General features: G+C 33.6%; 2 protein-coding genes across 2 annotated transcripts in view; one reads left to right on the plus strand and one right to left on the minus strand.

Moving 5' to 3' along the window:
• Positions 1 to 27,508, plus strand: part of LOC125838099 (floral homeotic protein PMADS 2) — a 383,162-nt gene that overhangs the window by 72,150 nt on the left and 283,504 nt on the right. The window lies entirely within an intron of this gene.
• LOC125838061 (terpene synthase 9-like) lies at positions 12,687 to 14,869 on the minus strand. Its single transcript, XM_049517116.1, has 6 exons — positions 14,611 to 14,869; positions 14,151 to 14,526; positions 13,855 to 14,073; positions 13,620 to 13,755; positions 13,288 to 13,539; positions 12,687 to 13,029 (listed from the first exon to the last, which is right to left on the minus strand). The coding sequence occupies exons 1-6, from the start codon at positions 14,816 to 14,818 to the stop codon at positions 12,736 to 12,738; spliced, it is 1,485 nt and encodes a 494-aa protein (XP_049373073.1). The 5' UTR covers positions 14,819 to 14,869; the 3' UTR covers positions 12,687 to 12,735.

Raw genomic sequence — 27,508 nt, forward strand, 5'->3', positions numbered from 1 at the left:
ATTAGAATTTTTTTTTATCATTATCTAAATAAAAATTAAAGATGAAGTTACTATAATATTATTTAAAACGTATAAAATGAGATTAATAAAAATATTACTTCCGACCTTTTTTTAAAGTTAAAAGAATTTCAAGAGAAAAGAAAAAAAAAGGGGCTCTTTAAGAATAATAATATTATTAGAAAAAAAAGATAATATGTTTATAAAAAAAGAGAGTATATTTTTGACACAATAAAGTAACAACAAAGACTTTTTTTGGGATCAAAGGTTTAATAGTGGGAATATTTTTGGAACAAATTATTAATAATAGGGACATTTTAAAACCAAACTATTAACGGAGAATATTTTTATTCAATATGACATAGTTTAAGGCTAACTTTAACACTTATCCATCAAACAAATAACTAATAGAAAAAACAAATATTAATAAATTAAATTAGTCAATAATAATTACTAATTAAAACTAAGCCAACTAGAATTAGAAAGAAAAAGGAAAATATAATCTTTAAAATCCTCGATTGTTGAAGCTGAATTCGCTATTCTTTAGGCTGCAAGTTATTTTATTTTTTAAAAATGTCACCTCCCAATTTCGAACCAGGGTCTGGCAGGAGGGAGTTTCGCCCTTAGCCAGTGGCACCACAATAACTTTTGGTTTTGTGGGTGACATTTGTTTATTTATACAATATATTACATATATACACCTATACATACATCAGATTTCGATCGAAGCTTGTGGGTAGCATGACAATCCCACCAGAAACAATATATCCACCCAGGCATGTAAGACTCTGAAATTTTCTAAGCTAAGGTCCGAACCATTTTTTATTTACTACATGTAAAGTCGTATCGGGTGATTCTTAAATTACTCATATGTGTAAAAGATCAATTCTTTAGTGTTGGAATAAATTTGGATATGAATTAAGGTTACAAGAATCCCCTAGCACAATGTTGAGTTGAAAGCTTCCTTACCGATTAAGTTTTGACATAAGATTCTGCTTAGGTCAACTTCAAACGATCATATCTCCAAGCATATAATGAGTTAGGTGGCCCATGAACTACCAAATTGAAGGTCTTTGAGTCCTCTTTCCATTGCCACCAAGTTTGGACCCGTAGAATGGACTTTTGAGCCTGAAAATTGTATAAATTCTACTGATTGGATCTACGATCCGTAGAAACTTTTACGGGTCGTAAATTGGACCGATAGAACGATATTTTTAGCCGTAAAATTCAATATAAATAACGGATGGGATCTACGGTCTGTAGAATACACCACGAACCGCAGCATAGGCAAGACGTGGTATCATCACGTTGCTCATAGTGATGACTGTCGGTTAGAGAATCTCTCTAATAGTTTAAAAAGTATTTTATTGTATTTTCTTATACAGACTTGAGTTAGCCTCTTTTACATGTAAAACTTTAAACATTCTATCTTTTACCTATGCTTTGAGTTGAATTGAGATGAGTTGAGGTGAGTAGTTCTTCACCCTTATCAGTTTAGTTATTTGTTTATTCAGCTTTATTAAATACACATACATACAATGTACTGATGTCATTATTCAACCTACACTTTCTTATGAAGCAAATACAGGTGTTCAGGATCATCAATAGTGTTGACACCCAATTTTGGACCTCCACAATATAGAGTAATGATCAAGTTTCTTCAATTTCAAATGATTAATAATAATTAGTTTTATAAAAAAAATAGTTTGCAAGTTATTTTAAATAGTTTTGTAACTTTTTATAATTTTTTAATAATATATATGTTTTACATCATTATGTATATAATTAGTATATATTTTATGAATATTCAAAATTCGTCTCAAAAAGATTTTGTTTTAATTAAATATTGCTTTAATTAGTTTAGTTCAAATCATGGTTATAATTTTTAATTTAATTATTTTTTCTATAATCAAGTTAATTATTTTATTTCGTTAAGATTAAGAAGCTCATTAATTGATTTATGTCAATTTGTCTTATTTAACTTTTGTCGAATTCACCAATTAAATCAATTTGGCTACAATTTAATTTCGTATAGTTAAATTGTCAATTTACTTGGCTATCTTCTTATTTCAAAATTAGTCACTTCCTTTCAACTCTTTTAAGTCACCCTTAGGCCAACTTTGGGCCAATTTACTCTGCCCAATTTAACACCAGTAACCCGACCCAAACCCAGAAGACCCAACGTGAACATAGCAACGTTCATCAGTGTACTAACATACGCAACTGACCCCATCCCTATACATTTCATCTTCCTCAACTCAGAAACCCATAACCATAGCCCTAGGATGTCACCGATGCGACATCTTCACTTCGCTCACCCTAAAATCCACCGGGTTTGATGCAAAAATCCGGATGATAAGGGGTTGTTTCCTCACCCCCAATGTCCTTTTTCCCTTTTAGATTATGTCTGTTATGAACTGAAGGTTATAGGGTAAATAAAAGAAGTCGAGGGAGTAAATAGTAATAACAAGATTTAAAATAAAGGGCCAGAATCTATTATAGTTTAATGAGGCTCAATGGCTAAGATGAGTTTGATGGTCATAAATAACAGAATTGGTAGAGGAGAGAGGCATCGAGAAATTCGGTAACAATTTCCTTCTCTCATTCACTTTTTTCTTCTCTTCTCTTCTATCTTCGTCCTTATTCTTCTTCTAAATTCTCTTCATCTTCCCTTCTATCTGCAGGTTTGAATTATCACTGGAGAACCAGCTATTCATTTCTATATTTTTCAATTTCATTTAGTTGGAATCATATTTTCCATTCTTATAAATCAGAAAATTATCCCACAAAACACTTGTTATTACTATTATGCTTCCTCTTCCTAACTGTTTCAAGTATTCTAGTCATAAAAATTGGTATCATAACCTCGAATCTGCGATCTGTTTTGTGTCCATGGCAGAAGGAACATGAATAGAAAACCATAGATGAAAAGTTACATCAACGTGATCAATTACTGTATGAGATAGTTGAACAACAAAGGGGTATGTGTGCAACTCAAACTAACATTCAAGGTACCCTTGAGTTTATTCTAGATATGTTCAAAAATATGGAAAGAAGACCACCGCGAGGACAGGAGGGTGCTTTTTCCGGGAGGTGATGGGCTTTTGCCAGTACTTAGTTTTGATGGTAGGGCTGCTAGACCACCAGTGGTTGCCCCCCCCCCCCCCCCCCTTAAATGGGAAATGCCATCTTTTAAAGGTCAGGATCCCAAAGTTTGGATTCAAAAGTGTGAGAGGTATTTTCACCTTCATAGAGTGCAAGATAACATGAAGGTGAAGGGTACTGCACTATACCTAAATGGTAATGCTGAAACCTGGTACAACTCGTTGGTGTTGAGTAGAGGTGAGGTTAATTGGGCGGAGCTTAAGGAAGAGTTATGTGTGCGGTTAGGGGATGAGTGGATGGAAGATGTAGTAGAAGAATTTAACAAACTCAAACAAACTGGAAGTGTTGGAGAATTCCTTGTTAAGTCTGAAGATCTGAAGGCTCAGATGATAATTCGAAATCCTGCTCCCAATGAGGCTCACTTCTTGTTCAGATTCATGGGAGCTCTCAAGGAAGAAATTAGGTTAGCAGTTAAGATGTTTAAGCCTACCACCTTGAGTTATTCCATTCAACATGCTAGGATGCTTGAGAAAGCAATTGAGGCTACTCAAAGGAAAGCTCAAACTGTAGTTCATCATGGTGTGACCATTGGCTCTTCTGCCAGCTATGGGTCCAAAAGGTTGGAGGGTTAATCACTTCAAGGCCTAGCCCACTATGATTGACTCCGGAAGTTTATGAACACAGAAAGGCCAATCACTTGTGTTTTAGGTGCGGTGCAAAGTATCAGGTAGGTCACCGGTGTAAGTTGAAATAACTACATTGTATAGTTCGCACCAAGGAAGAGTTGCCTCACGACCCATAAGATTTTATAGCTATTGACGCAGAGGTACCTGAGCACTCAGAGAGCTTAGCACAAATAGTAGAAATTGAGATAGCGGAAGGAGTGGATATCCAAGAAGCTATGTGTTTCAGTGCATTATTAGGAAGTTGTAATGAGGTTAACACTATCCTAGTCAGTGGGGTTGTTAAGAAGAGATCATTATCAATGCTTGTTGATTCTGGCAGCACTCACAACTTTATTAATGAAGTGACTGTACAAGAAACTGGCTACCAAGCTGTTTACTCCACTCCCATTAGAGTCACTGTAGTTGATGGCAATTACATGTATTACAGTACCAGTTACCCTAGTTTTACTTGGAAAATAGGGGGTAAGACCTTTAAAGAAGATCTCAAGATCCTCAAGCTAAGGGGGTGTGATATTATACTAGGCAATGATTGGATGAAAAAGTTCAATCCTACTAAATTTGATCATGAGAAGAGGTGTGTCACCATTGGAAGGAATGGTAACAAGGTTGTCTTGCATGCTATTCCAGAGAATGGTCAACTCAGCCTAATACCATGGGAAAACTACTGAAAAAAGGGGCAAACGATAATGGCTCACTTATTTTTAATAAAGGCTAGTAGTGGTTGTGAGCAGGAGCCAGTTGACATTGCTATTCTAGAATTGATATATGGTTATAAGAAGGTGTTTGCAGAGCCCAAATCCTTACCCCCACCAAGAGAATTAGACCACAGGATTCCAACCAAAAGAAATAACTAGAGAAACAAGTCACTGAAATGCTCACAAATGGAATCATTCAGCATAGTCAGTCCCCATTCTCTTCCCCTGCCTTGTTAGTGAAAAAAAAGGAAGGTACATGGAGGTTTTGTGTGGATTACAGGGTCCTTAATGAGATAACAATCAAATATAAATATCTTATTCCCGTTATAGATGATTTACTTGATGACTTGCAAGGGTCTATGATTTTTTCCAAAGTGGATCTGAGAGCTGGATACCACCAAATCAGAATGAAGCTTGAAGATGTTTACAAGACTGTATTTAGAACTCACATCGGGCACTATGAATTCAAGGTTATTCCTTTTGGCTTAACTAATGCACCAATTGCATTTCAAGTTTTGATGAATCAGGTATCCCAATCCTTGCTTCGAAAGTTTGTTTTGGTTTTTTTTGATGATATATTAGTTTATAGCAAAACTTTTGATAAACATCTGCTACATTTAAAAAAGTGTTTGATATCCTGAGGGAGCATTCCTTGTTTGCCAAAAGGTCCAAGTGTTCCTTTGGACAATCAAAGATAGAATATCTAGGTCATGTAATTTCTGCTCATGGGGTGTTCACTGATCCTAGAAAAATTCAAGCTATAACTGACTGGCCAAAGCCTACCACAACCAAGGTCTTGAGGGGGTTCCTTGGCTTAACTAGATATTATATGTATTGAGTTATGGTGGTATATGTAGACCTCTTAATGCGTTACTAAAAAAAGATTCTTTCAAATGGAATGAGGAGTCTGACCTAGCTTTGGAGACATTGAAGTTAGCTATAATCAACAAGCATGTACTAGCCTTACCAGATTACACTAAAGAGGTTGTTGTCGAAACAGATGCTAGTCAGTATGGGATTGGTGCAGTGTTGATGCAAGAAGATCGACTTATTGCTCATTTTAGTAAGGTATTGGCTCATAGGCATAAATGTAGATCTATCTATGAGAAGGAGAATATGGCCCTTTTAAGTGCCATTGATAAATGGAGACACTATCTTCAATATAAACACTTTACTGGCCCGACAGACCATCATAGCTTAAAGTACCTTTTAGAATAAAAAGTTACCACAACTATACAATAGAAGGGACTCACAAAGATGTTGGGTTTAGACTCTTCAGTACAATACAAAAAAGGACTGAGAACAGAGTGGCTGATGCATTGTCTAGGCAATTAGAGAATGGTGATACACTAGGTTCCAACCAGCCAACTGAGGGACGATTGTTAGCTCTCAGTGTTGTAGAGCCTAAATGGATGTTAGAGATCAGTAGTAACTACGAAGGGGATGCACATGTTGAGGCTATGATTGTTGAAGTTACCGGTGATCAAATGAGACCACATTTTTATCAGTACTCATCTGCAGTCTTAAGAAAGAAGGGAAAACTTTTCATTAGAGGTACTGGGGAATTGAGACATCAGCTGATATCCATCTTTTATGACTCCCCAGTTGGGGGACATCAATGCCAACTTGGCACCTTTAGAAAGTTAGCTTATGTCTTCTATTGGCCAAGAATGAGACAAATGGTTAATAAGTATATAGCTGCTTGTGAAGTTTGTCAAAGGAACAAAGGGGAACATGTTCATTACCCTGGACTACTGCAACCACTTCCCATCCCTGATCAAGCCTGGAGGCACATTAGCATGGATTTCATTGGCGGTCTGCCCAAGTCCTAGGTATAGGAGACCATTTTGGTAGTTGTGGACAGGAGAACTAAGTTTGATCACATTATGACTCTAGCACATCCTTTTACAGTGACAAGTCACTGTGGCTCACAAGTTCCTTAAACATGTGCACACACTACATGGTTTGCCCGAGTCTATTGTGACTGACAGGGACAAGTTGTTCCTTAGTAATTTTTGGCAAGCATGCAGAGTGGTGGTACAACACCAATTTTCATACTGGACTGCAGTGCACTCCATTTGAGGCTCTCTATAGTTACTGCCCTCCTCACTTGTCACTTGGGCCTACTATAGAGACCACAGTTCCAACTACTGATGATGCTATTATGAGAAGACAACAAATGCAACAATTGCTTCAGGACAACCTCATCAAAGTCAGGAGAGGATGAAACTCTATTTTGATCTACATAGGACTGAGAGAGTGTTTCAGGAAGGGGATTTGGTATTTATGAAGTTGCAGCCCTACAGACAGACGCCATTGGCTCTACGGAAGAACTTGAAGTTAAGCTCTAAGTGTTATGGTCCTTTTAAGGTTCTGTAGAGAATTGGAAATGTTGCTTACAAACTAGAATTGCCACCTACTTCCAAGATTCATCATGTATTCCATGTGTCCTTATATACTTAAGAAGACAGTGGGAAATAGAATATTGGTTCAGACTTGTTTTCCCTGTACTGGTAATGATGGTCAATTCCTAGTTACTCCAGTTAACATTTTGTAGAGACATATGGTGCGCAATGGAAATGTTGTTGTTGTCAAGATCTTGGTTCAATGGTCCAACCTTCCACCAGAAGATGCAACATGGGAGGATTACAACTATATTAAGGCTCAATTTCTTGATTTTAATACTTGAGGACAAGGATGTTTTCAAGGCCAAGGGTATGTCATGAACTGAAGGTTATAGGGTAAATAAAAGAAGTCGAGGGAGTGAACAGTAATAACAAGATTTAAAATAAAGGGCCAAGATCTATTATAGTTTAATGAGGCTCAATAGCTGAGATGAGTTTGATGGTTATAAATAACAGAATTGGCAGAGGAGAGAGGCATCGAGAAATCCGGTAACAATTTCCTTCTCTCCTTCACTCTTCTCTTTTATTCTATCTTTGTCCTTATTCTTCTTCTAAATTCTCTTCATCTTCCCTTCTATCTGTAGGTTTGAACTATCAATGAAGAACCAGCTATTTGTTTCTATGGTTTTCAATCTCATTTAGTTGTAATCGTAATTTCCATTCTTATAAATCAGAAAACTATCCCACAAAACTCTTGTTATTACTATTCTGCTTCCTTTTCCTAACTGTTTCAAGTATTCTAGTCATAACAATGTCAGAGCCGCACCAAGTCCCCTCTCCACTGATGGCTTTGGAAATGGAAGAAAGCTCGAAAAAACCATAAGGTTCAAGCTTTGTTCGATGGATTCCGCCATTAATGGCCTCCAAAACGTCTCCATCTCTTCAAATCAATCTAGTAGCAGGCAACCCATCCCTTTGTCAGTTTTTTTATTTTTTTATTTTTTTTGAAATTTTGAATTCTCAAAATCTTGGAGAAGATTTCCCTCCTCTCCCTGAAAGGGATCAACTTTCTCGGCTATAAATATTGGCACTAGTTTCCATTGGTAGGGGGATATATTGAGGGGTTAGAGACAGTGAAAAAAAAATAGAAAACGAATTGCTATTTACATTGGGGCGTTAGTGTTCAAACAAAATTCCGGGATCATCTGTTTGAAATCCAAGTTTCCGTCGGAATCTTTCGAGGTTGGTGGTGGAAGCTTCATATTTAAGCTCGTAATTCCAGTTCGCTGACCCCGGAAAGGTAACTTCATTTTGACCTTAACTCGTTTTAGATGGCATTTTGTTTGTAATCAGAAGTTTACTGTTGACTCTTGTTCTTCCTCGCTCGAATGCTTCTTTTCTTCTTTGGTTTACTGTTGACGCTTAGGGATTGGTCGTTTTGGTTCGAGTTGATATATTTTAGTTGTTGAGGCATAGAACATGTCTTTGGGTGTGATTTATGCCTAGAATGCCTTTGATTAAGAGTTTGGTTTTTCCTTTTGATTATAATGTCCAAAGTTTGTTTCCTTCATGTTCTTTGTCCTCGTTCAGTTGATATTTGTTAGGATGGCTGGAATGATGTCTTTTGTTGTTTGTTTGATTCCTATGTCTACTCGTTCTCTGCATTTCGAGTGTAATGGTTAGTAGTTTTAAGTCTTCTTTGCGGGTTATTGAAAGTTTTAACTTGATTGAGGTTGTTCTTCATCCTTTGAGCATCTTTAAAGCTTTCGAATTGATTAATGGGTCTGCTAGTCTTAGTTCTATGAATGTTGCTTTGGTATGTCCTGTTTCTGTTCTTTACTTCCTTGAGTTCTCGAAAATGTAGCTGGTTCTTCCTTGTAGCCTCTTTTTGGTTTTCAGCATATCGATATTTGTTATTGTTGTTTTTCTTTTCCAAAATAGAGGCAGAATCTTAACTAACTAATATGAAGGATGCGTATTTAGGCTTAGCTAATGTCTGAAATCTCTTAATCTCCGTGGCGGATGGAGTTTTGTTCTGCTTACCTTGTCTTGACATAAATAGTCTAGATGTGAGTGTGTTAAATGGTACAACATTTCAAGCTTTTTAAAAAGACTCTTTGCTCTCTGTTTTGTTCAATTATCTCATCATGAAATATCGATGTTCTCTTCTATGTTGATGCCTCCTATAGTTGTTTGTACGTTAAGTAATTTACTGGGAAATTGTTTGCCCAACACTTTGAATGAAATGTTCCTTTGTTCATGCTAACTTTTTTCCTCGGTTTGTATCAAATATATGGTTAAACTATAGCATTAAGTGTCAATTAAGGTTTCTTGGATCAGATTTGCATAATGGTCTTTAGATTTTATATATATGTTTTTGTCTTAATAAAACTAGCTTTCACGTTGTGCAAGAAACTTCCTTTTGGTGATTTCTGTTAGGCTTACTACATATTATTCTTAAATCTGAGATGAAGCATGGCTGCTTAATTTTTTTTAGTGGTCAATGATTTAAGTTCTATATTGTTGTGATATTATTTGTTGTCGATATACTGAAGTATATGGTTTGTTAACTCCCTTTTTCCTTCATACCATGCATGTGACATCGAGTCTACCGGCCTCCAATTTTGCCTCCTTGCATCTCTCTTCTTTGTTGGGATGAACCCAACAACTCTCCGAGTCCGCCCCCATGCCAAATGTCACGAAAGGGAAGTACAAATACAGGTCTCGAAAGCTAAAACACAGGTTCAAGGAGCTGATATACAGCTATATATGAGGGTGGAAATGGGCCCATAGCCCAGAAATACATCAACAACAGCTCACTTTTGGACAACCATGAGTTTAGGCCTAAAGGGATCAAATTCAACTTCTCTTTTTGACTCTTAAGTTATTCAATTATGATTATTCATTGCTTATTTTTATTTAACTCTAACTTTAGAATTTTTAATTAGCTTAGTTGAATTTTCCAAAAGATGAACCATTTTCTTTGTGTTGATTAATTTTAATGAATTTCATTTTATTAATTTTGTGTTCTTTATTTACTTGATCAAATATTTTTAGTTAAAAATTTCACTTGCCTTCAACTATTTAAGATAGTTTCTTGATTTAATTGACCAAATTGGTTTAAGTTATAATCCTTAAAATGATCCAAATAAATTCTTACATAATTTTTATGTTTAAAAAAAAGTTTAAATTTTTATCTCGTCTATAAAGTGTTAATCTCAAGGTTTTTTTTGTTTTTTTTTTAAATGCTAGTTTTAATCTATTTTTTTTAGAAGTTTTGATCACTTTCAATTCATTTCAAATTATTAAATTAGTTTCATTTTCCTTAAAAACCACAAAATATTCTTTTGTGCACTTAATTATCTTTTCTCATAAAATAGTCATATATGTTTAGTCAAGTCGTTGGAAAAACGTGTGTTAGCGGCTACTTTAAATGCTAATACCTTCTTAAAGTAGAAATAAGGACCTCTTACACATTTTCTTTAAATTTTTTAAAGGATTATCTGTTAAGGCCTTTTTAAATTAAATTTTCTTAATTTCTTTAAAACTTAAGTGACGACTCTTTTCTAAGTATTTTTTTCTCAAATTGTTTTATACTTAGAACATTTCAAAAAATATTTTTTTTAAAGATAGTAAAACTATGACATAACAAACAGGCACTTCGTTGAGATCACTCTGCTCTCCAGTTAGCTTTTGGTGAGCCTCCTTGCATTCCGAAGGACTCCACTTTTCATTTCAGTTTAGTCATTGTAGGTTGTCGTGGGTCTTGTCCCGACATCCATGTTGAACAATAGAGTCTTCATAGATAGATAGAGTTGAGGAGTCTCTCAGTACTTTTTTTTATTTTGAGATGTTTTGCAAACTATTATTATTGCATTGAGTATTTTTCAGACAATATGAATTGAGCATTTTACATTTTTATGATTTACTAATGTTTAAGGCCTTTAAATGCTTGAGTCAGTCTTCTGCTAATTAAGTAGTCAGCCAGACCAAGGATTTGCTTGGGGACCAACAATGATTCTCGAGTGTCGGCTACATCCAGGGTGTAGGCTCGAGGCATGATAAGCTATCCACTCGTATATCACTTGTATTCATTTGCACGCAAAATAGTATCGACACGATGAAGCAAAAAGGATAAAAAGGAGAAAATCATATAATTGCACAAAACAAAATATAAGAAAAAGTTCTAGAGAGAGAGAGAGAGAGACAAAATATACAATGGATATAAATACGCAAAATAAAATACATGAAAAATAGGCTATAGAGAGAAAAAGAGAGAAAATATATAATTGATACAACATACAAAACAAAATACAAGGAAAGAGGACTCATAGACCTTTAATTTGATAGGTTATGGGACACCTAAAAAGGCTAATTTATCATCCATTCAAACGTCTCTTCGGATATAGATTCCTCCATACCGACTGTCACACCCCGATCCTACACCCTGGACTCGTTGTTGACACCTAATTTTGGGCCTCCATAATATAGATTAATCATCGAGCTTCTTTTATTTCAAACGATTTGAAACAATTAGCTTTATAAAATTCAAAATAGTTTCCAAGTTATTTTTAAATATTTTTGTCATTTTAAAATAATATATACGTTTTTATATAATTATGTATATAATTTATGAATATTCAACAATTGTCTCAAAAAATATTTTATTTTAATTAAAATATTTGTTAATTAGTTTAGTTAATCAATAATTTATATTTTTGAGTTAATTATTTCATTTTGTTAAGATTACGAAGCTCGTTAATTAATGATATTAATTCATCTTATTTAAGTTTTAGCTGAATTCGCTAATTAAATTCAATTTAGCTACGCTCTTAATTGATTTGGCTAAATTATCCATCCATATGGCCATTCCCTAATTGCTAAATTATCCATCCATATGGCCATTCCCAAATTCACTGGGAGGGACCGGAGATAAAAACCAAACTGATCTTTATTAATGTTTTGTTCATATCTAAACTAGTCAGGTACGTATGATAATAGGGGTTGTGCTATGGGTTAAGTTTGATTGTTGTGTTTATTATTGTGCTTATTTGAGTCATAATTTGGTTGAGTCGTAATAAATCTGAGTCTAGTATGAACAACCTATATAAAGTTGTTGATTTTTCTTGTATTAACTCTAACTTTAATTATTTTAATTAACTTAATTACATACAATGAGGGGGATGGTATATATTGTTTAAATTTTTGACGGAGAGTTAAAATTTTAAAGTAAGAACTAAGAAGGGTTTGATTTTTTTTTTTTACAACATTAATTATTATAATCAAACAAATACAAATTGATTCCAAGCAAAAGAAGAAAAAAAATTGAGTTTGTTGGGCCACACATGAAATAAAGCTTTTTGTGACTCTTCAAAAAGGAAATTGGGTTTTTTAGAAATTTATTTTGATCACTAATTATAGAAATGTCGCGAACCAGACCGAGAGTGGCACCACACTAAAAATACTGGTGGAAGAACCAAACTAATTCGAAACCAACCCAACACAATTTAAGCAAAACCAAGTCTATCATATAAAATAAGGAAAATAGTTTAATCACTAATGAATTGAGTCCCCATAAACTCAACCCAATAGTCTAAAAACATTCAATGCTAAAATACCCCTAAAAGCTGAAAGTCATCATAACCAAAACTCTAACACAATCAAACTGGGGATGCAACCCCGAAACTAATCATAAAGCTATAACTAGTGTATGTGTCCAAAACGATGAACAAGAAACCAAACGAACCCATGACAACTCGAAAGATGTAGTTCACCCTTGAATTTGGAAATCAGGCGTCATTCAACCGAGGTCTTGGATCAGCCGTTGGAAGATGCCTTGAATACTAAAGGTCTGCCTTATTCTGCTCTGAATACTTGAATGACGAAGGTGCAATTTCATCATTATATTTATATTTTGACTGATTCAATCAGTAACGAGTTAACCATGTTTTTAAGTAAACCTTTGGAGTTTGTGTATCCATCTACCTCTTGATATAACGTGTCTATCACACGTGCAAAATTTAGAGCTCGTTCAAGGACAAACATTGGTACTTCAGTTGGACGGAAGAATTCTTTGTTTATGTCCTTCCATACGTTGGTGACATCTTTCTTGAATTTGGCGTAAGCCTCTTGCTTTGAAGCTCCATATTCTTTCATGTAACATTCAATGATTGAAGCTACATGTCCTCTTTTTTGTTCATCCTACATGAAATTAATAGATTTCAATATATAATTATACATTTTAAAAAACTTAAAGATTTTCTAATAAAATTAATACCGGAGAATAGTTAGTTTGGCCCTCAGGCAAAGTGAAACATAAGGTTCTGATAAGTCTAAATCACTAATAGACTTCATTTATTTGCATTGAATTAAATTTTGAATTTTAATTAATTTTTCAGATCTCAGTCATTAAGTGTACTTATTTTTACGAGCAAGGAAATAGAGAAGTATAATACTTACTTCGTGTCCAACAATATCGTCCATTGCTCTGCTAATCAATGAAGCAGCTCGAACTATCAAAGGCTCATTCATTAACCATTCAAAAGTGTCTTTGGATATAAATTCCTCCACCCCGACCAAGCAATTTGTTGCTCCCATCATATAGCCAGCGGTTACGAGTGAAATCTCCATGTGCTCCTCATATTTTGGAATATAGTTAGCATCATTCAACCATTGGGCTTCCTTAAAATAGGCTCTGACAATCTTTTTTATCTAAAAACAATAACAAGTAATTTTAGCTTAGACAATTTAAATAGATATATTCTTGTGGGTTAGGTAAACAATAATATTACCTCATGTTTTCCATAGTATACACGGTATTTGCATTCTATGGACAACAGTTGTTCCATTTCACTGTAAATGTCTAGAAGGGCTTGATAAATAGGTCTCATATATGGCGATATTGAATCGATAGCATTAGCATCCCATCTAATATATCAAAATCACATGCTAATTAATAAACTTTTACACATTATCACAATAAATAGAGGAAAACATTCAATGTCTTGTGAAATTTTGATGTTTTACCTCTGGATTGCATCAGTGAAAGCCACAAGTTCGTCAAAGGTTGCATAAGCATCAAAAGTGTCATCAATAACTGAGGTTATCTTGAGTACTTTTGTCATCATTTTTCTCGCACGACTATACTTTGGCTCAAAATACACTCCTAATATCCAAAAGTAACACTCAACCAGTCTGTCCCTTGCATATGGAATTTTATTTGCAAAATCCAAATCTTTCCACCACCTACATACATCACAAGAGCAACGGTTTTAATTCATCTAATTAAAGAAGATATATAGACCAAATAATGTAGTATGTACCTTGTAAGGTCATTAAGCTCTCTTTGGTGCAACTTTTGCAGCACGTTAAAATCCAATTTAGCAAATTTCGAAAGCAAATGGTTGTGTGCATCATTGTTTTCGTAAATGGATATGTATTTCCTTGCTCCCACCCTTGGTAAAGTCTTGCGAATAGGCTGTTTTAAGGCTTCAGTTACTTCAACCTTAAGAGGGTTATTGCTCAAGTTGGAGACAATAGACTCGAGATGAGTTGTGGTAAAGGTAAGAGCTTCTTCAAGAATCTCTTCATCGCGCACTCTCAGATTTGATGCTTCATACAAACTCAATAATCCTTGAACATCATTAGTAAGTGTTTCCTTGAATTTCCCATCTTGGTTGGTGAATTGCTTGAAGACATCTGGTTAATTAAACATCATATTCATTGTTAGTAAACTTTGAACACCCAATTAATAAAGAAAAGTAATAGATCTAGTAGATTTACCTGAAGACATGTAATGGCCTTGTTGCCTCACAAGTCGAAAACGAAGAGAAACAACGTAAAGGTTGTCATCATTCCGTTTGGACGCATCAAAAATGTTTTGAATGGATGTTTCAATTTCATTATCGAAATGATATGCCACTCCCAATCGTTGCATCGCGTCTATCAACACAAGTTTTTGTAGACTACCCTCAGGAGCTTCTACCAACATTTTCCTGATTCTCTCTTTGTACTCATCAACTTCAACTTTTTCTTGATTAGTAATTTCCTGCACCCGAAAAAATGTTAATTAATCAAATGTTATATATGTTATGTCTTAAACGCCTCATTATAATATTTAGACAACAATTATGATAGAAAAATAAACTGTATAAATGACAATAAAGAGATTAAACAAATAAAATGTGTGTGACTGACCGTGAGTTGAGGAGTATAAGAAAGAAAATGATATCCCCAAACAGTTGGGTGAAAATTAGCCAAGGGACGAGATTTATTAGGAGAAGAAGAAGCCATTACTTTGTGGGTTTAAGTTGTGCTAATAGGATGGCCTATTTATAGTGTACCTTAGTCAAATGAATTTAATTTTAAGTCAAGAATCATTAATTAGAGTTAGATACATGTAATTACTCCTCTGTTCAAATTATTTGAATTTTTAGGATTCAATTAATTTGTTATTGACTGCTTAATTAATGTTATTTGCCATTAATTTTACATTATTAAATAAAAGTCAAGACTAATTAATTATCTTATAAAAGTCTTGATTGTGTATATCGTTTTACATATTGCATATTATGTGGACATATAATTTTTTTAATTTGTTTTGTTTTGAAAAGAAAGAGAAATTTTATCCAAAAAAAAAAACTTTCCTTCTACATTAAGTTTGAATAAATAAGCAAGTTTATTAGCTATCTTAATTTTCTTAGTCTAAATTTATGTAGTTAATAATTTGATTTTTATTATCTTTGAAATGACCGTGTTGATAAACTTCAGAACCAGGTTCTCCTTGCGATGCCCATGCGACATCCTTTGCCATCGCACGTACATAGGCCATGCAACACATTATGTGACATTGATCCTTCTTTGCTCATTTTAATCCTTTATGTTATATTCAAGTTTTGATAATTTAAGAAACTATGAGACCTACTAAAAGGACCTGGTCCCATGAGACAGAATAGGGAACAACTATAAAAGTTTCCACCATTGTCGTGGTTTGGTGAGCACATGGAAAAGGGTAGAGTTCTCAGCCAATGGGATTGGACTAGGTTGCTTTGTCCATACCATATTATACACACTTTGACAAGAAACAACCTAGTTTTTGCATAACAAGAATTCAAAAAGGGCAAAATATTCTCTCTAGAAAGAACAAGCTTACAAGAACAATAAGGGACCTGATAGAGCTATCAAGAGAGTCTTAAGTTGTTTAATTGTAAGTTGTGTCGTAAGTCATTGTATTGTTAGATCTATTCTTGATTTATAAAAGAACGTTAGATCATTTGAGTTGTGTTTTGATTCAATGTGCCCATGGCTAGAGTTAGTCGAGTAGTAAGAGTTTAAAGTCTATGTTAATTAGAGCTAGTTAGTATAGTGGGGAATAAAGGTATTGCTTTGTCTTGTCTTGTCATAGAGAAGTTACAAGGAGGGAGGGGGGGGGGGGGGAGGGGAGGGGTATTAAGAATTTAATTCTTATGTTGCAAAAGTTTATACTCTGAATCTTCGGTCTAGTTTTAGTGAGAGGTTGGTGAAATTTTGTGAGATAATTCGTGATTTTCTCATCCCTTGAAAAAAGAGTTTTCCACGTAAATATTCTTACATTTTACTTTGTCTATTACTTTATGCTCTTTGTTGTGTCAAAGGATCGGACCTGGTCCATTAACTTGTGATGGAATTATACAACCCATCAATTGGTATCAGAGCTTGAGCTCTCTATACAACTAACACAAAAAGAGGATCATACATGCCACCAAACATGGAAGAAGGACAATCTACCACTCAAACACCCCCATTTCAATGGCCAATACTATGGCTGGTGAAAAACAAGAATGCATAATTACATCATGGTTGAAGATAGTGAACAGTGGGATAATATCTTAGATGGTGCTCACATCCCTGTGAATGAGGTAAAAGAGGGAGAAGTCACTCGAATTGTTCTCAAAACTCGAAGGGAATACAATGAAACTGATAGAAAGAATGTCGAAAAGAACTACAAAGCAAAGAAATTATTGGTTTGTGGAATAAGACCAGATGAGTATAACATGATCTTTGTATGCGAGACTATCAATGAGATATGAGACTTCTTGAGGATTACTCATGAAGGAACCAATCAAGTGGAGGAATCTAAGATGGACATTCTTACCACTTTATATGAGAACTTCACATGAAAGAGGGTGAAATAATTCAAGAAATGCATACTAGGTTCACCTCTATTACAAATGGGTTACATTGTTTAGGTGAAGCTATTCCCCTAAGTAAACAAGTTAGAAAAATTCTCAAAATTCATCCCTAAGTCCTGGGAGAGTAAAGTTGATGTTATCAATGAAGCAAAGGATCTGAAAAACCCTAGCCAAGGATGAGCTAATAGGAAATCTTCAAACTCATGAGCTGAACAAACAACAAGATCATTTCAAGAAGGATAAAATTTTGACCCTTAAACCTTCTAAGTTGATCACAATGAAAAAGAGCACATCACATATCTGACTCGTAGATTTCACAAGATTGTGAGAAAACATGGTGGGTTTGAAAAAACGGGAAACTCCAGCAAACATCCAAAATGGAAATGATCTATGTCACAAGTGTGGAAATCCAGGGCACTTTATCCAAGATTTCCCTATGCACAAAATGGAGTACAAAGATTATGTCAAAGCTGGAGGTGACAAGGATAAGTGAAGGGACCATGTCACAGACAAGTCAAGAAGAAGGTGCAGATCCAGAGATTGACGAATTAGATGCGGATCAAGCTCAACAAGGCACAAGGAAATGAGGATGGAGACATAAGTCATCTAACCCCTTAGACAATCTTATCTCCCCTTTGGATTTTGGAGTGCATGCTAGGTTTGAAACAAGGAATCTAATGTCATTCTCAACTTTCATATCAACTTTTGAGCCAAAAACCGGTTGTGGGAGGCACTCGTAATAATATTTTAGCAATATATCAATAATTAATGTGATTGTACTATACACATTTAAAAAGTTTTAGTTATATGGTCAAATTTTATATATTAGCAGGTCACTCATTTTTTTAACCATCAATATAAGATTTTTTCATTCTCATGGATTAATTATCGACAGTCATTGCTTTAGGAAAGCCAATAAATCTGCCGATATATTAGCATTCAAGAGTTATAGTATTGATGTAATACATGATCATTCAATTCTTTCTCTGATCTTCCGAGGGGATTTGGAGGATTAATTAACATAGATAAGAACTCTTTTCCTTTAGAATGCTTTGTGATAGATGGGAGCTCCCTTCCTTCAGAATGCAGCTGGTCAAACCTTCTAATTTTAATTATAAACCCCCTTAGGAGTCAAGTTAGTAGAGTTATATCTTGTCACGATTCAAAAATGAACGTGATGACACTCGTCTAATTTAAGAAAAGTCATCCTCAAAACCAACAATACAAAAAAAATGCGGAAAGTAAAACAACAATAGCTTAAGTGAGGAAAACTTAGGCAATTACAAAAACATCTCCAAAATCTGATTGTCACGTGTACAAGCCTCTTGTGAATGAAAATAAAATTAAAAAATAAATACAAGTCTTAATGTCTTTGTTTCTCGAATAGAATAAAACAAAGCATAAAATAAGAAACAAGAGGGCCCGCCGGGATGACAAACAACTACCTCTTAAAATTTTCTGAAAGCCTCGAAGAAATATGAAGAAGAATGATCACACGTGTCTGAGCTTGGGACCTACATAAGTGTAGAAGCAATGAGTGAGTAACAAACAACACGGTACTCAACAAGCTACCAAATAAATAAGGTAAAACTAAGCTTGAACACAAGTACTCCTTTCATTCCAACTAAACCACATCAACTACAACCTGCATAGAAATCAACCTAAATTAATAGTTTACAATACATGGCTCACAAAGCTTAAAAATCATAGTCCAGAAGTCACAATTCATCAGTCAACAAGTATCAAGTCAATTAATCACAAGTATCGAGTATGTCAATCACAAGTATCAAGTAGATCAATCACAAGTATAGAGTAGTTCAATCACAAGTATCAAGTTCATAAAATCACAATAGTCAAACACTTGCTAAAAATCTTTCCCATCGACATAATATCACTCACTAGAATATTTTCCATCGACAAATATCACTCACAGGAACCATTTCCCATTAGCTTTGCATAATGTCACTTGTCGGAACCATTTTTCATCGGCATAATCATCACATGTCTCATCACAATGTACATAAATCAATGCAAATAGAAAATTTCACAACATAAAGAAGAGACAATAGCAATTCAAGTCTATAATGATGCCATCAAATCATTTCATCAATCAACAAATTAGGATCATCAGGCAATCACAAACACAACTATCAACACGTTGCCCTTTTCATTTATTCCCTTTCTTCATTCATTAAGATCAATCAAGTGGAGTAATTGAATTCATCACCTCATTCTCATTACTCCCCAACACACACAATGAAGGGAATTACAAGATTTTACATATTTTACAAGGTTTAAAAGTTCATTTTCCTTAATTCAATGAAAAATTAATTCGAGACTTGAGATTTTCCTTTTCGAACAATGTCCAAGGCCACACAATCTAATCCAACAAGTAATCACAAATAAGATTACAAAAATAACAATACTCATATCATATACTTTAAAAAAATTGGTCAAATCAACTCAAAAATTCAATTCCAAAAATAAGGTTTTAACGTGAAAATCATTAATTGAATACAATATCCAAGTCATTTGAAAACTATTTGTGAAAACCATTTCGAAAATGGATAATAATTTAGCTCAAAATCATCATTTTATCAAGTTGAACACTTAAAGGTAAGAGCTTCTTCAAGAATCTCCTCATCGCGCACTCTCAGCTGTGATGCTTCATACAAACTTAATAAACCTTGGACATCATTAGTAACCGTTTCCTTGAATTTTCCATCTTGTTCGGTGAATTTCTTGAAGACGTCTGGTTAAACATCATGTTCATTGTTAGTAAAACGTTTAACCTTGAACTTGAACACCCAATTAATAAAGAAAAGTAATAGAGTAGATTTACCAGGAGACATGTAATGGCCTTGTTGCCTCACAAGTTGAAAACGAAGAGAAACAACATGAAGGTTGTCATTATTCTGTTGGGACGCATCAAAAATGTTTTGAATGGATGTTTCAATTTCACTATGGAAATGATATGCCACTCCCAATTGTTGTATTGCGTCTATCAACACAAGTTTTTGCTCACTAGCCTCAGGAGCTTCCACCAACATTTTCATGATTCTCTCTTTGTACTCATCAACTTCAACTTTTTCTTGATTAGTAATTTCCTGCATCCGAAAAATGTTAATTAATCAAATGTTATATATGTTACGTCTTAAACGCCTCGTTTTAATATTTAGACAACAATTATGATAGAAAAATAAAATGTATAAATGACAATAAGGACATTAAACAAATTAAATGTGAAGTTTGTGACTGACGGTGATATGAGAAGTATAAGAAAGGAAATGATATCCCCAAACAGCTGAGTGAAAATTTGCTAAAGGACGAGACTTATTAGGGGAAGAAGTAGTCATTGCTTCTTTTTCAAGTTTAATTTGTGGCTTTAAGTTGTGCTAATAGGATAGCCTATTTATAATGTACCTTAGTGAATTGAATTGAAAAATAAAAAAAGATGAGCCAACCAAAAGTGACTTATGGACAATTCCTCCTTACAAATTTTCCACATGTCAGATTCCTTAGCAGGTGCACAATTCTGCTATATCTTCCACAATCTACAGTCCTTAACTATTTTGAATGACAAATATCATATGTGTTAAAAGAAATTTACAAATATATACTTGCTTGTGGGTACATTCTATTTTCAGAAGACAGGAAATAGAAATGACGACTATAATGTTGAAAATTGATGAATAAGTGAAAGTTCAGATAGATAATGAACTAAGTTATTAAAATTTCTGTCAGATGAAATTTGTGATTGATATTATTTTTATTTAATATAATGCTGATATGTCTAACCGTATACTTGAACTAAAATAGAGAAATATAATTAAAAATAAATTAAACTGATTTGACTATAGTGTGAGTTTTCGTAAAATCTTGTAAGTTGAACTAAAATAGAGAAATATAATTAAAAGTAAAATTAAACTGATTTGACTATAGTTTGTGTTTTAGTATAATCTGTAGGCCATACCATCTTTTATTACATTTTGAGAGTTTAGATTAGATTAATTTAAAAAGTATATTAACTATGATTAAAACTTAAAAGGACAAGTTTTAAAAGATGCTCTTCAATTTTGGTATGCAATTATTAATTTCCCCACAATTTTCCACATTACAAAATATATACGACGTGCTATACAAAATTATGAACTAGCATTTTGAGATGGTTCATGAAAATAATATTTAATTTGATACTCTTTAATTCAGTTATACGATAAATATATGAACCAACTTAGATAGAGTATACACAATAAGTAAAATAATATGGTTGATGCCTTTTACTTTAATTAAGATCTGATGAATCCTTGAAAGAGGTTTAGAGTCTGTTTGGAATTACTGATAAAAACTATTTATTTTTAGAAGTGTTTTTTTAAAAATATCTTTTTTGAAAAGTGTTTTTCAAAAAAATAAAAAAATAATTTGTGTTGGGCAAATTCATTTTAAAAGTGTTTTTGATAAGCAATTTGTGTTTGACTATCATTTTAAGAAAAAGTGTTTTTGAGAGTCAAATTACGAAAAAAGGGCAAATATCAATGTATTTTTAAGATTATTTTGAGGAGAGAAACTATTTTAAATATCTAATACATAACTTTGATTAAAAATTTATTTAAATTAAATTAAAATGTACATATTCAAATAATTAATCAATATTATACATAGATAAATAAATAAATAAATAATAAATAAAATATTAATATATTGTTAACATGATGAGTTAAATATAATTAAAAATATCAAGAAAATAAATTTAAATATTATTATTATTTATTTCTAATAATACTTAAAATAATATATAAATATAAATAAAATAAAAGTTTTTCATATAAAAATAAAAAATAAAATTCTTGAATGAAACTTAACAAAACTTATGAAATATGTTAATTAATTAATAAGAGATATATTGGTAAATATGTAATATATTGGATCCTAAACTTGGCTACAAATTTTAATTTTGACCTCCAACTTTCATAGTGCACAAACAAGCATTTTAACTATCCAACCTTTTAATAAATAAACACGCGAATCCTACTGTAACATCCGACAATCTGAAATAACTATGAAGAGGCTTAGAATTGGAAATAGTCATTTTTTTTGTTGAGAATTAAAAATCTGGAAAATCTGGTGAAGTATGGGAAAAAGTGAGTTTTTGGCCAACTTTGAACAGTTATAACTCCTAGCTCAGGATGAGTTAGGTGTAGTTCCCATTATGTTTGCAAAGTTCGTGGAATGGTCTTTCCAACGCCACCGAGTTTGCTCGATTCCGAGTTTGTATGAGGGAGTTATTACCTTTGGAAGTTGGGCAGTTGGCAGGGAAGTCCGTCCGGAAATTTGTAAGGGTATTTTGGTCTTTTCCCTAGCCTTTTCTTTTGGATATATGTTAGTGTGTTAGACTGATTTTGATCAGTTTTTCTCATTTTAAAGAGTGAGAGTGAGGGTTTGTGAGTGAAGAGGAGAAGAAGAGGAGAAGAAGAGGAGAAAAAGAAGATCAAGCAAGGTTTCATCAAAGATCGTTGTGGATATCGTCGGGGGTGATCCCTTTTAGGTATGTGAGTTCATAGTGTTGGGTTGGTTCTTTCCCCCACACGCCAAACTCATTTAATTTCGAGAAAAGATTTAGTTGTGGTTGTTGAAATCTTGTAGTGATGTTTATTGAAGTTGTAGTTGGGTTGTGTTGAAGTTCTTGTTGGTTTGGTGGATGTTTCCGGTGGTGTTTTGAGTTGAATCTATTGTATGTTGAGGGTTTTAATGATTCTAAGTGTTTGGGGCTGGAACCTTTGAGGTTTAGAAGGTTTAGAGTTGGAAAAAGGAAGGAGAAAAGTCGAGTTTCCGGGGAAAAAGGTTGGGGCGTCGCGCCAGCCAGCGCGCCCAAAAAGGGGCTCTGAAGCCCAGCCCTTGGGGCGGCGCGCCTAGCAGAGCGCCAGCAGGCCCCTTCTGAGCTTCGAGGGCTGGCGCTCCGCGCCTTGCAGAGCGCCAAGGACGCCAAGTTTCCCCATTTTTTTCACACTTTCTCATGCATGTTCCTTGGTGTTGTACCTATGTTTGATAGTTGTTTTCCACACTCTAAGGTACATTTAAACCTCCCGAACTCATCCATAAACATGAGATTATTACCCTTGAATTCATAATCCAATTCGAGGAAAGTTTGGCTCAAAGTCAAGTGAAGTTAGAGTCAATCTTAGAAGTTAAGAAGTAAGTCCAAGCAAGTCTTTAAAGTTATTCGAGAGTCTTTATTGAATGTTTTAACTTCATTTTAAGGCTCTAGTTTCAAGTCAAGTAAAGAGTAAAGAGTAAAGAGTTTCGAGTTAAGTCAAGAGTTTAAAGTTGAGTTCATTTCTCAAAAGCTATTAGGGACTAAGTATTCCCAAGGAAGTTTATACATGTTTTTACATATGAGTAAAAGGGGAACCATGTTTTCCAAAAGAGCCTTTGGGCTAAGTTTTGAGTAATTATCTCAACTAAAGAAAGATGTGTTTAAAACACTTATGAGCTAAAGTATATTTTTGGGAGTAGTCTTGAGCACCGAGTGGGGACACGAGTTCATATTAACTCAACTCTCCATAAGAACCATGCGGCCAACATGGGGTTTAATGGGTGGTCATACTTTTTAGATGATCCCGTAAGATTAAGCTAGTGGATCCACTTAGTAAAGTTAGCTTTCTATATCACGGCAAGGTATAGGATGGTCCTTGGGAAACGTGAGGTAAAACGTTGTATCATCACTAGGGCTCATAGTGGTGGTTGTCGGTTAAAAAATCTCCCACAAAAGTTATATTACTTTTATATAAGTAAAGTTGAGTTTGTTATCGTTTTATCCTTAACGAACTAAGTTGTTTACACTATTTTACAAGCTTTATATATTGCATGTGTCTTATTGCTTTATATTGAGTTCAGTTATTCATGAGTTGAACAGAGCCAGGGTAAGAGTTCCTTTGTACTCCTTCCAAGCTTAAGTTGTGGTTTAGCTTTCCAGCTCGCATACTCGTACATACAATGGACTGATGCCAGTTGGCCTGCATCTTATTATGATGCAGACACAGGTACCCAGGGCCAACATCCGGTTCGCCGTTGATCCAGCTGAGTACTTCAGAGTCAGTGGTGAGCCTCTTTGCATTCCGGAGGACTCGATTATTTTGTTCTCTTAGTTTTGTTTTATTAGGATGTTGTGGGGTCTGTCCCAACATCCATCTCAGTATTTTAGAGGCTTCATAGACAGTCAGTCGGTTAGTTTTGAGTCTCTCATTTATGTATATATGTAAATATTCTATTTTGAGACTCGAGTTGCCTTTTTGGCCAGATTTTTATCAGTTAAGTTGTCTTATGACCTTGCATTGCACGAAGTTATTCTGTTGAGTTAGGTTTCCGCTGAGTTAAGTAAGCCAGGCCAAGGGTTCGCTTGGGGGCCATCAATGGTCTTCAGTGCCGGCCACGTCTAGGGTGTAGGCTCGGGGCCTGACACCTACTTGGCAAAACACGTGATGTGCACGTATTCTGCGCGAGTTAGGAGTAATTTTCGTCCCACAACAGTAAAAAAATGCTGAAATGACAACTCTATCCCCCGGATTCTGGCCAATCTCTAGCAACCCAAAATCCCATTCATTTTCTTCTTTTTAAGGCAAAACGCCACCACCAAATGACCCCCAAACAAGTACCTCCAACCCAGCCGTTCTCCTTCTTCCTCCAAACTGGAGCACAACCCATGAAGTGAACGAGCTTCGAGCTCGCTAAACCCACCAAATACCCGACCCCAAACCCATCAGATCCGCCATCTCCGAATAGAATCATCACTAGCCAACCATCAACAAACCTCTAAGCTCCGTCAAACAATGAGCTCCAAGCTCTAAAAACCATTAGGAGGAATTAATTTTGATTCTTGTATATCAATTAAAATTAATTTTGATTTTTTTTAGTTCTAAAATGACGTGTAAAATATTTAATTAGTTGGCAGCCATTGAGTGGCTCACTAATACACGTTGGAGCATTTGCATTTCACGCTCTTTGGCTGCAAAAATTGCGTGTTTATTTATTTAAAAGTTGGATAATTAAAGTGCCTGTTTGTGCACTATGAAAGTTGGAGGTCAAAGTTAAAATTTGAAGCCAAGTTTAGGATCCAATATATATATATATATATATATATTAATATGTAAATATGTAAGGGATACTTTAGTCTTCAAAAAAATAATTTTTTGTTTCTGCTTTTTTTAAGAAGCAGAAATTTCCAGCTTCTTCCCAATCGCAGAAAAACTATTTCTGCTTCTATTTAAAAGCACTTTTGAGGGTTTTCCAAACACTTGATTTTTCAAAAAAAATATTTTTTTCTATAAAAAAAAGAGCATATTTGGCCTCTCAACAGCAATGCCAAACAGACCCTTAGAATCAAGAAGAGTATTGAAATTATTGATCATGAATTTAATACTTTTAATTAAATATTTTTAATCATGGTTAAGGTGCTTCTTAAGTTAATTTAATTTAAATATTTATAAAATATATATAACAAGAATCACTCATCTAAATATATATATTTGCGAAAACAGAGAAAAAAATATAATGAAAAGGAATCGAATTCCTATTATAGATTATATATTCTTTTTTGTTCTTTTTACTCTTTTTCTTCGAGAGTTCATAGTTAAACAAATTACAAGTTTTATATTATTTCCCCACCCATCATCTTGCATTAATAGTATAGGTGTTACTTAAAACATGATTAGCACTTTAAAAAAGATTTTAGAGAAATATGAAAAAATTTCCTCGAAAGGCCCTAGATACTTATAAATTTGATAGGAAAATTCTTAAAACTTTCTAGCCTGATAAAAAATTAAAAAAGGAACTTATTTGTAAATATTAAGAGATTTGTGTAATAATTAATATTTACACACTATTCACTAAGTGGAGTCTTACATTTATAATTCATCAAGCAAACAATTCAAGTAGTCTAGGATAATAATGATAAACTTTAATTTTTTGAGTTACTTTTTCCTACCAAACTTTGATACTTCTATATTTTCATATTTTCATTGTTTGTCTATGCATGGTACTACCACTTTTTATGGATTACTTTTGTAATTGGTCTATGGTATTAGTACGGGCTCAATATCTGTTATTTTTTTTTATCTCATTTTACGTGACATAAATAGAATTTAGAGAGTCAATTAAATTTTAATATAATTTTTAAATATTTTAAGTTATTAATGATTGTAATTTATAGTACTTTTTACGTAATTTTTAAATAATATATGTTACTTCTCTTGTCCTAATGTATGTAGCACATATAGAATTTCAAGAGTCAATTAAATGTTGTTAATTATTGAGATTTACAATATTTTTTATGTAGTTTTTCAAATTAAATAATACTTGTTATGGGCCCATTTGGTCATAGATTTTCCAAATAAAATTTGGAAAATAATTTGGCAAATAGTGTTTGTCCATACAATTTATCATTATTTGGCAAATAATCCTAATTCCCAAATACCATTATTTGGGAACTTTTAATAATTCAAATTATACACTAAATTTTTATCTTTTACAAGAACACCCTCTATAGTAGTTGTTTGCATTATTTTACTTATTTTTTTACGTGAACATCAAAGTAGTGATAGAATATTCAGTAAATATGAAAGTGATGATATGATTGTTGATGAAAATGATAACAATCGGCTTAGGGTAACAAAGTCATGTGCTATGTAATACAAACATATGGTTAGTTTTGATAGTTTTTAAAATTTATGGGTATAAATCACATTTCTTAAAAAGGTGAAATATATTTCCCAAATACTATGGCCAAACACATGGTGAAATTTCACCCAAATAATATTTGCCAAAAATATTTGGAAATCTATGGCCAAACGCTAGCTTATTTTGTCCCATTTAATGTGACACAAATATATTAATTTTATGAATCGATCAAATTTTTTTATAAGCAATCAAATTATTTATATATTTTTTAAAAAATTATGAGAAGTTGTCAATTATCATGATTTATAGTACTTTTTACGTAAGTTTTAAATTTATAAAAAATTTAAAAATAAGACAAACAAATTAAAACGGAAGAATTTTTTTTTAAATATATATGTAGCTGCCAGGCAGGCATGAGTCATGACCTGCCTGGATATCCCCACTTATATATATATATATATATTTTTTTTTTTTTTTTCATTGTTTGTCTTTATGCATTTTGATGAGTTTAAGCAATTTTATGGATAATTGTTTGTTTCTAATTGGGGTATTATTAGGTCTTACCTGTCACGACTCAAAAATGGACGTGATGGCACTCGTCTTATCCCATCAAGACAAGTCAGCCTAAAACTCAACCATTACAATAAAATGCGAAAATTTTATAATAAACTAAAAAATACCCCCAAAATCTGGTTGTCACGTGTACAAGCCTCTAAAGTATTACAATTGATTCAAAGGAAAAACATAAGTCTCAAATGATATTGTTTCTAGAATAGAACAAGATCATAAATAGGAGTAAGAAGGTCCGCTGAAATGACAAACAACTACCTCATAAACCT

Source organism: Solanum verrucosum, unplaced genomic scaffold, assembly GCF_900185275.1.
Source record: "Solanum verrucosum unplaced genomic scaffold, falcon-dt-bn FXZP01000079.1, whole genome shotgun sequence".
Taxonomy (NCBI): Eukaryota; Viridiplantae; Streptophyta; class Magnoliopsida; order Solanales; family Solanaceae; genus Solanum; species Solanum verrucosum.